The 14,657-nt window shown below is 54.3% G+C and overlaps 1 protein-coding gene across 4 annotated transcripts; it reads right to left on the bottom strand.

Moving 5' to 3' along the window:
• Positions 1-2,762: 2,762 nt before the first annotated feature.
• IKBKE (inhibitor of nuclear factor kappa B kinase subunit epsilon) lies at positions 2,763-13,115 on the bottom strand. 4 transcript variants are annotated; one of them, XM_003212913.4, is made up of 21 exons: positions 12,412-13,115; positions 12,193-12,282; positions 11,433-11,573; positions 11,157-11,286; positions 10,631-10,812; positions 10,159-10,319; positions 9,645-9,755; positions 9,388-9,567; positions 9,056-9,258; positions 8,606-8,670; positions 8,437-8,528; positions 7,882-7,983; positions 7,008-7,083; positions 6,789-6,901; positions 6,482-6,558; positions 6,247-6,286; positions 5,960-6,061; positions 4,366-4,462; positions 3,827-3,939; positions 3,545-3,616; positions 2,763-3,027 (listed from the first exon to the last, which is right to left on the bottom strand). In XM_003212913.4, the coding sequence occupies exons 1-21, from the start codon at positions 12,805-12,807 to the stop codon at positions 2,994-2,996; spliced, it is 2,577 nt and encodes an 858-aa protein (XP_003212961.4). In that variant the 5' UTR covers positions 12,808-13,115; the 3' UTR covers positions 2,763-2,993. The 4 variants fall into 4 exon arrangements, with proteins under 4 accessions (XP_003212961.4, XP_019478788.1, XP_010722491.1 ...); XM_019623243.2 differs by having other exon boundaries at positions 12,193-12,323; positions 12,412-12,723; XM_010724189.3 differs by having other exon boundaries at positions 12,193-12,320; positions 12,412-12,615.
• Between the last annotated feature and the right edge of the window lie 1,542 nt (positions 13,116-14,657).

Below are 14,657 nucleotides of genomic sequence, written 5' to 3'. Positions count from 1 at the left end.
GGGTGGAGACACGGAGAGGGGGTGGTGCGGGGAGCTTCTCGTGGTGACCCTCTCGGAGGAGCGATTCCTACCATGGGACCCATGGCGGTTGTACTTCCCTTTCCCACCCCTCTCCTGCCCCGCAAGATTTCCCTTTAGGATTTCCCTGTGGAATCCCAACCCACGCTGTTGTGAAACCTCTCTCCGCGGGACATTCCTCCGCTCGGGACCGGGGACGTAGCACGCATACATCACCCTAATTCTGGTCCTGCAAATGGGGTGGGCAGCGTGCAGCACAGAGCTGTCCTCAGTGCACACTGCAGGAGCACAGCAGCATCGCGTCCCATCAACTCCCATCCCATCCCCGGTTTTGCCACTCCAGGAGCAGTGAAATCACCTCTCAGTGCTGCTTTATACACTGAGCTGAAGGCGCAGATCCTCCTGCACAGAGCAGTGCATGGACCAGGCTCTAGGGACAGCTGGAACAAATTGCCTTTCCCCTCTGAAACGACAGCAGGGCACCGGAGTGACGCTGAGGGCTGCGAGCCCAAGCAATTAGCTCTCCCAAGATGAGGCTTTTGTGGTTGTGGGAGAAGTGAAAGGGAAAATATGATGGACAGATTTTGGAGTCGCTCTGCAAAGGCTTCAGCAGTGCAGCTCTGAGGACGCCTATTTGCAGTGCTTTTGGGTGGGGGTGCTTTGGGGTGCAGAGATGGGGGTGCATGGATCAGGTTCTGCACCGAAGGTCTGATGACAAAGAGACAAAGCGAGTTTCTGAGGATAGGATAAGCCAAGGATGCTTAAATCCCTTTGAAGGAATTTAATTTGAAGGATGGATCTGGCTCTGAGTTACAAAAGATGTGTGCAATAGGCAATCCCTAATAAGAGCTTAAAACTAAAGGAGCAGTAATACAGCTTGAAAAATCCTGGTTTTGTTCTGTTAAGTAGCATGACTCATATTGGAAGGTCTTTTTCTTCCCCATTCGGGATCCTGATTCACTTTCATGCATCCTCTTCTTCTGCATGAGAAGAGCAGCAGATTTGTTCCTGGGTAAATGGTTTCCCCGAAGTGAGATGTTTTACTCCGTGCTCCCCCCAGACTGGGAGATAGAGCAGATTCACTGCCATTCTTTGCTTCCTCAGCAGGCATTCAGTCCTGACAGTGTAGGAAACTTTTAGGACCAGGGTTAATAATTTGGGGGGAAGGGAGGGAGAAAAATCCTGATGAACACTGGCAAGAAAATCCCTGTTTCATTTAGATTCTGTGAGTCCTCTTTGCAGCTGCTGCGTTATGGCAGCTGAAGCACGACAAGGGCTATTAGCAGCTCGTCCTTTTGGTGCATGCCAAGAAATAAATCCTTTCTTTTGGAGCCAAACACGTTCCAGGTCAAACACTCGCATGGTCCACATCAGCACAGCTCTGCTGGACCTGGATTCAATGTAATGCTGGTTGTAAAGCTGGGAGAATCCTAGAAAATAACTTGCAGGAGAGAAGCTTTTAAGAGGTGGCTTAGCTCCACTGCTTCCACAGCAAGCGGTTGGGTTTGGCAGTCAGGATGTTGGTTTTTACAATTAAAATGAATGGGAATGTACAGATTTGGTGCCAAATATCATTCAGAAGTGGTTTCCCGTGCTGGGGCAGCTCCTGATGCTCCTGTTCCTATAGGAAAATGAAGCCAAGACAGCCTGGAGCCACTGCTCCCTGTTCCTTTGAGGCGTGCTGTGTGCCTCGCTCCCTTTGTGTCCGTGCTGAGAGCCAGGCAGAGCTGCTGCAAGAAGGAAGCTGTTCTGCATCACATCCCTATAGGTGTCCCAACAGAATGTGGGAATATTCCTCAATGCAAGGAGCAGCACTGGGCTCTGCCTCTCTCGGTGCTGCTCTCCCTCTGTGCACCATCCCAGTCCTGGGCTGGGGACATGTTGGGAAGGGGAACATGCTGGGAAGGGGACTGGAGGAAGGGTGAAGGGCAGAGCCAGATGCCGAGGGATGGGTTCAGGCAGGCAGGCTGAGCCTCCCCACGCTGAGTCAGACCGGCTTGCCCAGACCGTGGCCTGGCCTCTCCTTGCAGAGACATCGCTGAACCCTGAGCCAGGGCTGCAGGAGTCATCCCAGGGTTTTGCTGGGACCTTCAGCACTGACTCAGCAATAACCAGAGAATCCAGGACCTCTTGTAAAAGCCAGAACCAGCAGGAAATTTGGAGCCTAACAGACACCCCCGATAAGAGCTCTGGGCTCCGGTGGGATGGGAGCAGTGTGCTCCCCAGCTGTGCCATTCCCTGGAGAAGAAGAGGGGTGTTCTGCCCAGGGCAGCTTCAGACACCCCAGTGGATTCCTGCCTGGGTCCCCTTATCCCCATCCCCATTCCTGCCCCCATCCCTGCTGCTGCCTCCCAGCCTTGCCATCTCCACTATTTCACCCTGCAAATTAAAGGCAGAGGCGGACGTGAAGGAATTCTTTTTGACAGATCTCAGTTATATTTACAAAAATGCATCAAAACAGAGAAACCTCCCCCAGCTTCCTGTGCCCACAGCCATCAGCATTGCCAGGATGGAGCTGAGCTGGGGTTGGGGACAAGGTAGAAGTAGGGCAACAGGGGCAGCAACAGCACTGGAACCAGTTTTGTCATCGCCTCCTTTGGATGCAGCCCTTCCTGCCCTGGGCTCCGTGAGCAGAGTCAGAATAGAATTTCCCTAAATAAGCAAAAAGGCAAAAGAAAATTTCTCTGTCTACATTCTTCATCATCTGACACTGGGATACAGAGAAGTCAGAAAGTCACTGAGTCCTTCAAGCGCTTTTTAAAAGGGAAAAACCTGGTGCTGCATCCGTTTCTCATCAAATATTCAAGGTTTGCAGCCACCCAACGCTGGAGAACTGTGCAAAAGTGCTGGAGCACAGAGGTAGGATCCAGAGAGCTGCTTTAACACCAAGGCAGTGTCGGAGCAGTGCATGGTGCAGGACCTGTGGTGCTGGCAGTGATCCCCTGTTCTCTTTTGCAGCTGCAAACACACCATGCTCAGACCCCAGGAGCAGGAGCAGCCCCGCTGAGCCTGTGGGAACAGAGCAAAGTTTGGGGTTACAGATGCAGTGCTGACCCTGGGCTTGGTCCCATGGCTGCTTCTGTAATTTCTTCCCTTCTTCCCTTGTTGCATTCACTGTGGATGTGCTGCAGCACTGCACTCAGTCCTACACAAACAAGGTTGGGGTGAACCACTGATGGTTTTCTTTTAAAATCCACACTGAAACTCTTTGAGATTTCGGTATGCATAACCAGACTGCTGGTGTGCATTAAGGCCCTGGGAGAAAGGATGCAGAGGAAGAAGCCCAAGGGGCTGTGCCAGCAGCAGGATGCTGAGCTTTGCAGCACAGAGCAGCACAGGGAAAGGGCTGCACAGAGGCTGGTGGGCGTTGCACAGCATTTGCACGGGTTTATGCTTAAATTTCCAAGAAAGACAAACTCTCTGCTGCCAGAGGGTGATGCAGGTGTGGTGCTGCTGGGACAGCTGTGGCTGTGCTCAGTGCCCGGCCCCAGTGCAGAACACAGGGCTCTCCAAGTGCTCCACTCACCGCTCGATGATGCCGTTGTTGAACTGGAGGTCGCACGTTACTGACTTCATCTGCTCCAGCAGCTCCTGCATCCTGCACAGACACAGCCCAGCCCTTAGCAGGGACAGCTCAGCTGCATCCGTCCCCCAGAGGAGCACAGGAGATGCCCCCATTCCCACTCCCTGAACTGGGACGGCACCTGGCAGCACCAGGGCATTGCACGGGGCTGCACACAGCTTCTCAGCCTCACACCAGCTCTGCAGAGCCAAACTGCCCCACGGACAAACTGTCCCCAATACTCACTGCAAAGCCATCTCCTGGCGCATTTGGCTTAGGGGAACGGGCGAAGGCACTGCAGGGACCAGGGCCAGGCTGCGCTTCTCTGGCACAACTGTCTGCAGAAACTTGTCCAAAGCCTGCAGAGATGGAGAGGATACAGCTCAAACACGAGCTGCTCGCGTGCATGCCCTCCGTGCTTACCCCAGGGTGACAAAACACTCAGGGAAATGACGCACGCATGGTCACACCCAGCTCACCCACTCCTCAGGATAAACAGAACAACCCAACCCATCCACCCACCAGCCCTGCTGCAGCATGTCAGGTAATCCATCACCACAACCAGAGGCGATGCTTCAGCCTTTTTGTGATGGCAGCTTCCTTTTTGAGCACAAACCCACTCCAGTTTTGGAGCAAGAGTGGCACTGCCAGGGGTTCATCCAACCATTGCTTTGCTCAGTGGGGCAAAGCAAACTCCCAAACCTCTGAGCAAAAGGCCAGAAACTCCAAGTATAACACCAACACCCTGCAAGCCCTGAACCCAGCACAGCCCCTGCAGCACCCACCAGCTGCAGGCAGTCCTGGCACTCGCTGGCCTCCACGCTGCAAGTGCTGATGCGGTTGCTGAGCCTCTTCAGGTGCTTCTTTATCTCACAGACCTTCCTAGGAAGGGCAACAAGAGCAAATGTTCTGGTCAACGTTGGTCAAACTGTTTGATATTTCTGTGGTTTTGATTCTGCTTTCTGCAGACTGTGCCGGATCCGAGTTAAAATCCCAAAGGAAAGCAAATGAGTCACAACGGTGTTGTAATTAGGGCTGCAGCTCTGCTATCCAAACAGCACTAATAGCAAACTAATTAATTAGGGAAAGTGCTGCTTTAAGTGGGATTCGGCTCGGGAGCATTGCTGCTGCCCACAGTGCAGTGCTGTCCCTGGGGCTGCTGCTGCCAATGCTGTGTGCCTCGGGGTGAAGTGCACCAGGAATGACACACTTGTATAAAAAAAACTTTGGTTTGGCCTTAAAATAAAAAGGGAAGAATATTTCAGGTGAATGGTCCACCTCTGCTCCCCAGAAAAACACCCACACCGCCACAAATGCTCAGGGATAAACTCAAAACAAGGCAATTACTGCTGGAGTGAAACTAATTTTAAAGAACCAGTCGTGACTCACTGTGCATTTTGCCTAAAGATGGAAAAACATGCAAAAAATACCCCAGGAAACAGCAGTTGCTCCCCCTCCCCCCGCTCTCTGCTGCTGTGCTGGAGCAATGCAGGGCAGCCTGCTCTGTGCTTTATTCCCCAAACACCACTTAACATAAAGGCACAGCTAATAAGTGGATCTCTTTGTCTCAATAGCAATATTTTCCTGATGGAATAACCATTCCTCACTGCAAGGAGAGTGGCAGCAAGAAGGAAGCTGCATGTTTACATGGAATGGGGGCTGTTCCCAAACTTTAAAGAGCGTGGCACAGGGTGAATGCAGACATGGGGAGGGTTTGCTCATGGTCACATCAAGCTGCTGCTCCAAGGTTTCACTGCTACTTTATGAGTCCCTCAGCAGCAGTTCTACGGGCTCCATCCATTCACATCCTAATGTCAGATCAATGGCCCCATCCCCATTCCAACACCAGGTCAGTGGCCACATCCACATCCCAATGTCAAACCAATGTCTCCATCCCAACACCAGGTCGATGGTCCCATTCACATCCCGGTGTCAAATCAATGCCCCATCCCCATCCCAACACCACATCTCAATACCAGATCAATGGCTGCATCCCCATCCCAACACCAGGTCAACGACCTCATCCACAGCCCAGTGTCAAATCAATGGTCCCATCCCCATCCCAGCACCAGACTGATCACAGAATCATAGAATCATAGAATCCTTAGTATTGGAAGGGACCTTGAAGGGTCAGCTAGTCCAACTCCCCAATCAATGGCCTCAACCACAGCCCTAAAACAGATCGACGGCCCCATCCCCATCCCAGCACCAGGTCAATGACCCCATCCACAGCCCAACATCAGATCGATGGCCCCATCCCATCACCAGGTCAATGGCCCCATCCACAGCCCAACTTCAGATCGATGGCCCTAATATCAAACGGATAGCCCCATCCCAACACTGAATCAATGGCCCCAAACTCATGAGCTGGATCCATACCTCATCCTGCTGCCGTGCAGGGCCAGAGCCTCCTGGTACTGCTGTGCACACTCCTCCTGGAAGATGAGCAGCACCTTCCTGGCCAAGTGCCCCAAATTCACCCTGAAACCGGGAGAGGAAAAATGAACAGGAAAATGGGCATGGAAATGAACACTACTGGTTCCTCATGGAGCCACATGCTGTGCTTGTCCCTCCTCAGCCTGTATGAGCCACGGACATGCTGCATCCCACTGGGATGCCATAACAATGCCAGTGTGGGGCTGGAAGGGTGGGGTGGTGCCACTCACTTGTCCAGTTTGTGTATCTGCTCCTCATTGTAGCCCAGTGCTGTGGGAGGAAAGATATGGGGCACCATCAGAGCAGCTCTGCACCTCTTGGGTTTGCAGCCCAATCAGTGGGTGATCCTATAGTGCACAGGGGCTCTTCAGAGCAGCAGTCCCCAGGGTTAATCTCACAGCACAGAAATACAAACCAACAAAGGGAAATTATTCGTTTTCTTGCAGCTCAGTGCCCCAAACTCACCTGGACACGTCCTGGCCTTGCGGAACTGCTTGTAGATGAGCTGCATCTTCTCCAGACAGCACTCGATCTGCTGGATGCTGTGAGTTGTGCCCAGGAAGGAGGTGTGAGGCCAATGGGAGGGAGTGTGAGACTGGGGTTTCCTCCCCAATGTACACACCTCAACCCAAAATCAAGCTGAAATCAGCCATGGGGATTTGGGTAAAGCATCTACAAAACCACTGCCTTTATATCCACAAACCTTTTGTCTTAGTATCTGCAAGCCTATTGTCTTTGTGTCTACAAACCCATTGTCTTTGTACCTACGAACCTTTTGTCTTCGTGAGCTTGTTGCCCATGCTGCACCAGTTCAGACACCATCCCATCCAGGGCCCCTTGGAAGTCAAAGATGCTGTGGGAGCACTGGGAAAGCTCCTCTGCCACCTGCAGAGATCAATGGGAGGTGGGGGTCCATGGGAGGTGAGGACGGCTCTTCCCAGTGCTGCCCGCACCCACGGGTGCTCCCTCCTCCCTCCCCCTGGTTGCTCACCCTCTGCAGCCGCATCTTCACTGCAGCCACGTCCTTCAGGGCTGGCAGTGCACTGCCCCCAGGAATGGCCTCGTACCTGCAGGAAGCCAAAACAGAACCATCTTGAATATCCAAAGGTTGAAAACAAGCCATCACCCGAGCAGGAAGAACATATAGCAGTTCCATGGGGAAGCTCAGGGCACCCAATTGGAGCCACACGATGCAAAGCACTGGTGGGTATGAATTCACTTGGTTGTGTGCAATTTGTTCCCAGATTGTTCTCTTGTGAGCTGGCTCCGTGCCATCCTAGATGCTGCCACTTCCCGCAGCTGGTGCAGGCTTCAGCTGCTGAAGCCAGCAGAAATGAGCCCAATCCAGACCCTGTTGGAAAGGATGGGTGAGCACCGCATCCAGAGGCAGCATCAGTGCTTTGGAACTACATGAATTCAATTGAAGTCAATGGGAACCATGTGTCTGCATCTTTTCAGATGAAATGGAAATTAAGAAGCTTGCTGAATTGAAAAGAGGAAAGGAAGGCAAGCCAGCAGCAAGGCACTTCGCACTGCAACAACAAAATCAAAAGCAGAGTGGGTCATTTTAGACATTATGGGGTTGGTTCTGCCTGGGGCAGAGCATTGAGGTGGTGCACCCAAACAGGGCAAGGACTGCCCCAGGCTCCTCGAGATGATGCTCCATTACTGGAGCCCCTCTGATGGGCACAAAGGACATAAAGTGTATCGAGGACATAAAATGACACAAAAGGTATAAAAGATGTAAAATTATAAAGGACACAAAGGGCATCCCATTGGTTCAAGAGGGCTGGGAGCACCCCAGGGCAGCCTTTCCACTCTGAGATCGTGGGCTGTAAGAGCCCCATGGAACCCCCTGCACTTACAGCCCGCGGGTCTTCCCCTCCATCAGCTGCAGCCCAGAGAGCATCACGTGCACCCCTCTCCTCTGCTCCAAAACCCTCGAGCACTCAGACCTCAGGTTGCCACTGTCAGGAGAAAAAGTAATTAGTGCATCATGCGCCCTCTATGCCATCAGCTTTAGGGCTCGTGCGACTCAGGGAAAAGCAAGGGGTTGAGTGCAATAAGAAAGGAGGAGTGCTGGGTGTGAGGATGCTGCTCTGCAGGGAGCAAGGACACAGCGCAAGGAGCTCCTGCCCAAAGGGAATGGGTGCAGTGGGGAAAATGCACAGTGATAATCCCAATGAGGAAGATGATGATGATGATGTGTTCCTAGCACCTCCCAGACTGAAAAAAAAATTGACTTGAAAGCAGCAAATTTGGGTAGGAGTATCCTCAAACACTGAGTCCCCATTTGGGAACAGTCCTCTCCCAGCCTGACACATGCGTTCCACACACAGGGCTCCAACACCGCCTGCCATAGAACCCCCCAAAACTCAACACAACACTCCCACTGAAGCAGGGGGGGGCCCAGCACTCACATCACCCAGTGCAGCCCTCGCACTGTCAGCTCCTGGCATCGCCGCAGCTCCTGCGCGATCCGCAGCGCCTGGTGCACGGCGCCCACCGCACTCTGCAAAGCAAAGGGATGGGGACAGCGGCTGTGTCCACTCTGCTGGGGCTTCCCCACGCCCCCCTTCCTCTGCCCACCTTGGCAGCGCTGCAGTCGGCCACCACATCCACCTTGGGGACAAACTTGGGGAAGTCGAGAGCCGCTGGAAAGGTAGAGAGCGGTCAGAGCGCTTCAGGAGGGACATCCCAACAAATCCCAGAGCTGCTCAGGCACTGGAGCACTGCAGTGCCCGAGACTGAGGGCAGCTCTCCAAGGCTGGAACTGGATGACCTCTGAGGTCCCTTCCAACCCAAGCTGTTCCATGCATCTATGTTTTTGCAGAGGTGGATGAAGGCACAAGCCACCTGCAGAGCAGAGCATCACACCCATGCTACAATCTTTGGGGGAAAATAACCCTACAGCCTCCTAACCCTGCTGCCCCTGCGCTGAGCCCAGCAGGGTGGTGGTCATCAAAGCAAACCTCTCATGGTGCCCATCCCACACCCTGGATGGGGAGCATTGCAATGCACCTCAGATGGAGTACTCACGGTCTCTGTATCTCACGCCCACCACGTCCTCTGGCTGCTCAGCACAGCTCAGCAGGGTCAGAGGGTTGTGCCGGGCTGTCCTGTAGAAGTTATGGGCTTGGAGGTTGGGGTCCAGCTCGTATGGGTGGCCTTCAAAAAAATATTCTTGGTGGTGAGGGACTATGTCTGTTTGTTTGAAGACAGCATCTAAAAACTTGCTGGTACTGAAATGGGAAAAAAAGCACTCAGATTTCCACCTCTTGAACTGCAAATGTCCTCTTGTAGCAAAACAGCACCGAGGCCATGGAGGAGCTGAGCCCCCCAACCCACCCAGCCTCGCTGGGCACCCTCACGTGTTGTAGGAGTGGATGTAGATGCGGTGCGAGGACGCCTGCTGCAAGGAGAAGATGTCGACCACAATCCTGTGCAAAATGTCATTGGTTTCTGCAAAGAACTGATCGAAGCCCCAGCATTTCTCCTGGTCTGCCTCCAGGATGTTGGCCAGAATGGGGACAAGCTGATCCTTCAGCCCCCTGCAGCAGCAAGAGGAGGTGAGATGAACATCTGTGTTGCTGTGGCCGTATGCAGGGGACCCCATGGGGACACTCACACCGACAGCTGGCAAGTGAGGGGCAGCTCGTAGCTCCATTCAATGCTGCCATTCTCTTGTCGCTGCACGCCCGCAATGGCCCCGGGGGGCTTCTCAGTGGTGATCTTGTACCTGGGGTGCAGCAGGGAGGGATGGGAAAAGGTACAGCTTACAGCAAGAACGCAGAGTGGAGGGATGGAACAGTCCAAGAAAGGGTGAAAAAATTCCATGCCCCTCTGAATGCTGCCTTCTCTTTGAGGTGCTTCACCTCAGAGCCACGAGGATGAGTGTAAAGGACAAACACAGTAAATGGAACACACGTCCTTTACCATCATGAGCACGCCTGGTCCTCGCACTGCAGGCAGCCAGGAACTGCACTGCAAGCCTTGCAGGGTTGGATGGGATTATTACCTTATTTCAGGGCTATAAGGGGTTATTAACCTACCCCTAGGCTATATGGGATCATTAACTCACCCCTAGGCTCTAAGGGATGCAGCTATAAGGGACACGGTGCTGTCCTGCACCAGGTACCCACATAGTCTCCTTGTTCCTGCGGGGTCCCCCGAAGGGCACGAAGGGCAGCCGGCCAGTGGCAGCGTGGTAGAAGGTGACACCAATGCTCCATAGGTCAACGGTGACCCCGTATGCCTTCTGCTGTGGCTTCCGCAGGACAGCACGCTCATACATGTCGGGATGCTGCAGGACAGAGCAGAGCATCACTGCCCACCGAGCCCCATAGGGTGCCGTTCAAAACTGCCCCTTATGGTGGAGGTGGGTTGATGTTGGACTGGATGATCTTAGCAGTCTTTCCAGCCTTAATGATTCTATGATTCTAAGCGCCATGTCCTCGACACCAAATAGTGCCTGTGATGCTACGAGCTGAGAGCTCACTGCAAAAAAACAAAGCCCCTCTGAAAGGGGCTCTGAGCATCACTGCTTCTCTCCATGCAGTGCCTCACTGTTGGATGGAGGGATAGATGCTGTCCACACCCCGGGGCCATACTCACCAAGTACTCCTCTGTCCCATAGACAGACACAAACTTTTCATCGTCCTCCAGCTCCCGGGCAGCACCAAAGTCAGTCAGTTTGTAGATGCTCTGCCCATCCTCCCCCACCAGGCGCATGATGTTGCCAGGTTTGATGTCCCGGTGCACAACGCCGTTCTCACGGAGGTGGTTCATCCCTGCTACTGGAAACGGGTGGGGAACAGCAGTTGTGTTTGCATAAATGAGAGAAGGACAGAGGTGGGGACAAACCCCAGGAGGGCTACACATTAATGGGGATCACATCAGTAATTGGGAGTTCGGTTAATGGGGAGGAGCAGGGAGCGCATGGGGTTGCACAGCTTTAAATTGTCAGTTGTGGGGGCAGAGCCAATTCCCAAAGCTGTTGGAAAGGGAAATCGTTTAGGGTTTTCCCCAAAGCCACGCTCCCCAACCACCCAGCAGTGCCATTTCCAAGCACGCAGGTTAGCCCCAGTGCCCGATGTCCACCTCACAATGCCAACGGCTCTGAGGCAGAGATGCTGCTCACCCACGCACTGCAGCACCACGAGGAACTCGGGTTCAGCCAAGCCAAAAGCGTTGACAGGGTCTTCAAGGACGCTCAGCAGGCTGCCACTGGAGCAGTACTCCATCACCAGCACCTTCTGCTTGCTGCTGCCCTGCAGGGAGCAGGGCAAAGGCAGGGTGGCTGTACAGTCCCCACCTTCCCATCCCCCCCAGAAAGACCAGGCACCCATCATCAGTGAGGCCGTAGGATTCTGCTTGGACATAGCAGTGTAGGAGGGAGGGTCCCGGTCCTGCTTACTGTCTCCTCCACAGCAAATAACTTGACAATATTTTTATGGTTCAGCTTCCGCAGCATCTCAAACTCCCGCATCTGCACCTCCTGCGGGCGCAGGTAGCTGGCTTTGTTGAAGACCTTGACAGCAACCAGCTCCCCTGATTTCTGGGAAAGGAGGAAAAAGAGGAAAAGGGAACGATGGTTCACCCCATCCCTAACAGCACCAATAGCCTTACTGCTGCTCTGGGTGCCAACAATACCCGAGCACAGCTTGCTTTCTGACAGGCAGCCTCAGCTTCCTGCATTGCAAAAGCAAACACTGCTGCTCACTCCGTTTGCTTCCTGTCCCTGCACCCACGTGCTCAGTGGGCACACGTTTCTGCAGCGCTGTCAGAGGTTTGCAGTGGGGTGGGGGCATCCAACTGCCGTGCTCTGCTGCTCCCAACTCACCTCTGCCCCGTGCTTAGTGAACAAAGATCACAGAACAGCAGGGCTGTGAGTCTCCATCCCAGCGCTGGCAAGTGTTTGCATGAAGCATGCAAATGGCCGTAGTTGGGGGTTTACAGAACTTCAGGCATTCCCCCCACACACACCATGATGCTGGGGGAGCAACACTGCATCGTGCACAGCACAGAGCTCACCCCAAAACTAGCTTGTATCCCATAAAGCCACAGAGGGAAGAACAGAAATAAAGCCAAAGAAGCTCTGGTACTGCCAGAGCAGGAGGGCACGGGGGTTTGGTTGCCCTGGGGTAGCCGTGTGTCCATCCCCCCCACCTTCTCACCTTGCTGCGGGCTTTGTAGACGCAGGCCGTGGCTCCTTGGCCCAGCAGGTCGTCTGTGCTCCAGAGGTAATTAGGGGTGCTCTGCATCTCCTGCACCGGGAGCACCGCCGTCACCGCTGCTCTCCCCTCTGCTGCCAGCAATGCATGGGAGAGCCGCAGGCTCAGCACAGCCGCAGGCACAGCACAGCTGCAGGCACAGCACAACTGCCTTCCTCCTACCTGCACATGGGAGGCAGCGACGCTGCTCTGTGCTCTGCCAAACCCCGCTGCTCGCTGGGACCTGTCGGGGCCGGCAGCACAACAACGGCGGATGCAACAAAGTACGGGAGGAGAGAGCTGCAAGGTGGAGAGAGGCACCTCCCCGCTGCAGAACAGAAACCCACGGGATTGCAAAACTCGCTCTGCAAGCATCGGCTGCGGCTGGAGGAGGAAATGCTTCAGCTTCCTGCTTGTGAAAAAATTCCCAGAGTTGCAGCCGTCCGCAGGCAGCTGGGACACGGCTGGAAAGGGCCAACGGCGCTGGGCATGGCCAACATGCAATGCTGCATGGGGCAGGGAGCTAGGGGAAAGGGCTGAGGGTTTGAGCAGCGCTGTGCGTGGTCTCCTCTGTGCCATTCCGTGGAGTCACCGCTGTTCTTTGTGTCCTCAACACGGGGCACAGCATCGAGAGTTGGGATGTTCAGATGTCAGCAGGCTGCAGCGCTGTGCTGCTTCGTGGGTGCTGCAGAGCTGTGATGGGGAAGCCTGCAGCCCTTGGGAGGAGATGGGCCACCCTGAGACCATAGGATATCAATTAAGGTTCCCTGGGGGTGTCCCTGCAGACCCCAGCGCCGGCAGCACTGCAGCTCCTACTCCTGCAGGAGCCAAAGGCACAGAGAGCTGTGAGTCCTTCACACCCAGGTAAAACTGCCTCAAAATAAAGCCCACAGCAGGCAAAGAGGAAGCAGGTGCAAACAGAGCAAACCACTGTCTCCTTCCCCAGCCACAAACCCATCCCCCAGCATGAGCAGCACAGACCCAGCCCAGCACAGAGCAGAGGGCAGTGGGGACAATTCGGGCATTCCCCGGCCGCTCCCAGCATTGCTCTCACCCTGGGTCAGAGCTCTGGGACTCCTCATGGCAGCAAACAGTGACAGCACTGCTGTCCCACGTGCACATAGATGTGGTCACACGGGAACAGAGCCCGGAGTTACAGCGTAGGACATCCCCAGACCAGGGCAGGACACAGACCAGGCACAGCAGAGGGCTGGAACTGGTGGGGAGGGGGGATGTGGGAGCAGGGTGGGACATGGGACAGGGTGCAGAGTGAGATGCAGGGTGAGATGCACTGTGCTCAGGGTCCTCTGCTGCTGCAGGGCCTGGCTCATGTTCCTGCTTGCTTCCTGCCTGCTTTGCCTTGCTCAACCCCAGCAGCCCACATCCCCTTTATTAGGTATTCTTTTAGGATCACACGGATGTGTGTCTGGAGGAGCTCTCCTGGTGAAATGCAGCACGCACTGCTATTCGGGTCTGCAGCACACGATGCATCCCAAAGGGGATACGGTGCTCCACTGGTCTGCACGCAGACTGTGCACCTGAATCATTTGCTAATTATTACTGAGCTCCATTTCTGCACCATGAAAAGGCTGCCCTACAAACCCATCGGGGAGCAGCACACCCTGCAAAGTGACCAAAGCAGGGCCAAAGGCAGCAGAGCTCAGATCACATCACTGCCCCGCAGCAGGGAAAAGAAAGTGAAACAACGGCTCTGGGAGCAATAAAACCCCAAAGCAAGCACGAAGCAAAGCTTTCCTCCAACTTCCAACCCACACACATCGCTTTCAAGTGACAGATGAGTCGAGTTGGGCCGACGGTAGGAGATAACTGATGCATTTATGACACCCCAAAATTGCTTCCCAGTGGCAGCTCAGCACTGTGCACTGCTCACACCGGCTGATGGCAGCAGAGCCCCAGCAATGCATCCCAGCTGTGCTCTGCTCTGCCGCATGCAAACACTGGGAGGGCTGCCCGCCCCAACAGCGAACATGGATGGGATCAGAGGGCTTTAAGGGATTACAGCATCCTCCTCCAGGCCAGTGGGTTAATGCCCCAAAGCTTCTGTTTGTGTCACCCCATTACCAGGGCATCACCCCGTCATTGTTTCCTACTGCATGTAATTTTGAAAAGCACCAACCAATGTGCAGCTGCATCCCCTGGAAATCAATGGGGGCTCTACAGGGAGCTGCCTTTGGTGTTACACGGAGCTGGGCTGGCAGCCTTGCTGTGTCCCCAAGCACCAACCATAAGACTGGGGATGGAATGGTGCAGGAGCAGCACCCACAGACTGCCCAGGGATGTGGGGACACAGCATGGTCACCCCAGCACAGCTCGGTTATGCATCAGCCCTCACTGTAAATAATTTATTCCTTGGAACCCAAACAAAGGGAATCCAACGTGACAAAGCCCTGACACAGTTCCCTCACCCC

This window comes from Meleagris gallopavo, chromosome 28 (assembly GCF_000146605.3).
Source record: "Meleagris gallopavo isolate NT-WF06-2002-E0010 breed Aviagen turkey brand Nicholas breeding stock chromosome 28, Turkey_5.1, whole genome shotgun sequence".
NCBI classification, from domain to species: domain Eukaryota; kingdom Metazoa; phylum Chordata; class Aves; order Galliformes; family Phasianidae; genus Meleagris; species Meleagris gallopavo.
Note: the sequence above shows the minus strand (reverse complement) of the source record. Positions and strands in the feature narration are given on the sequence as shown.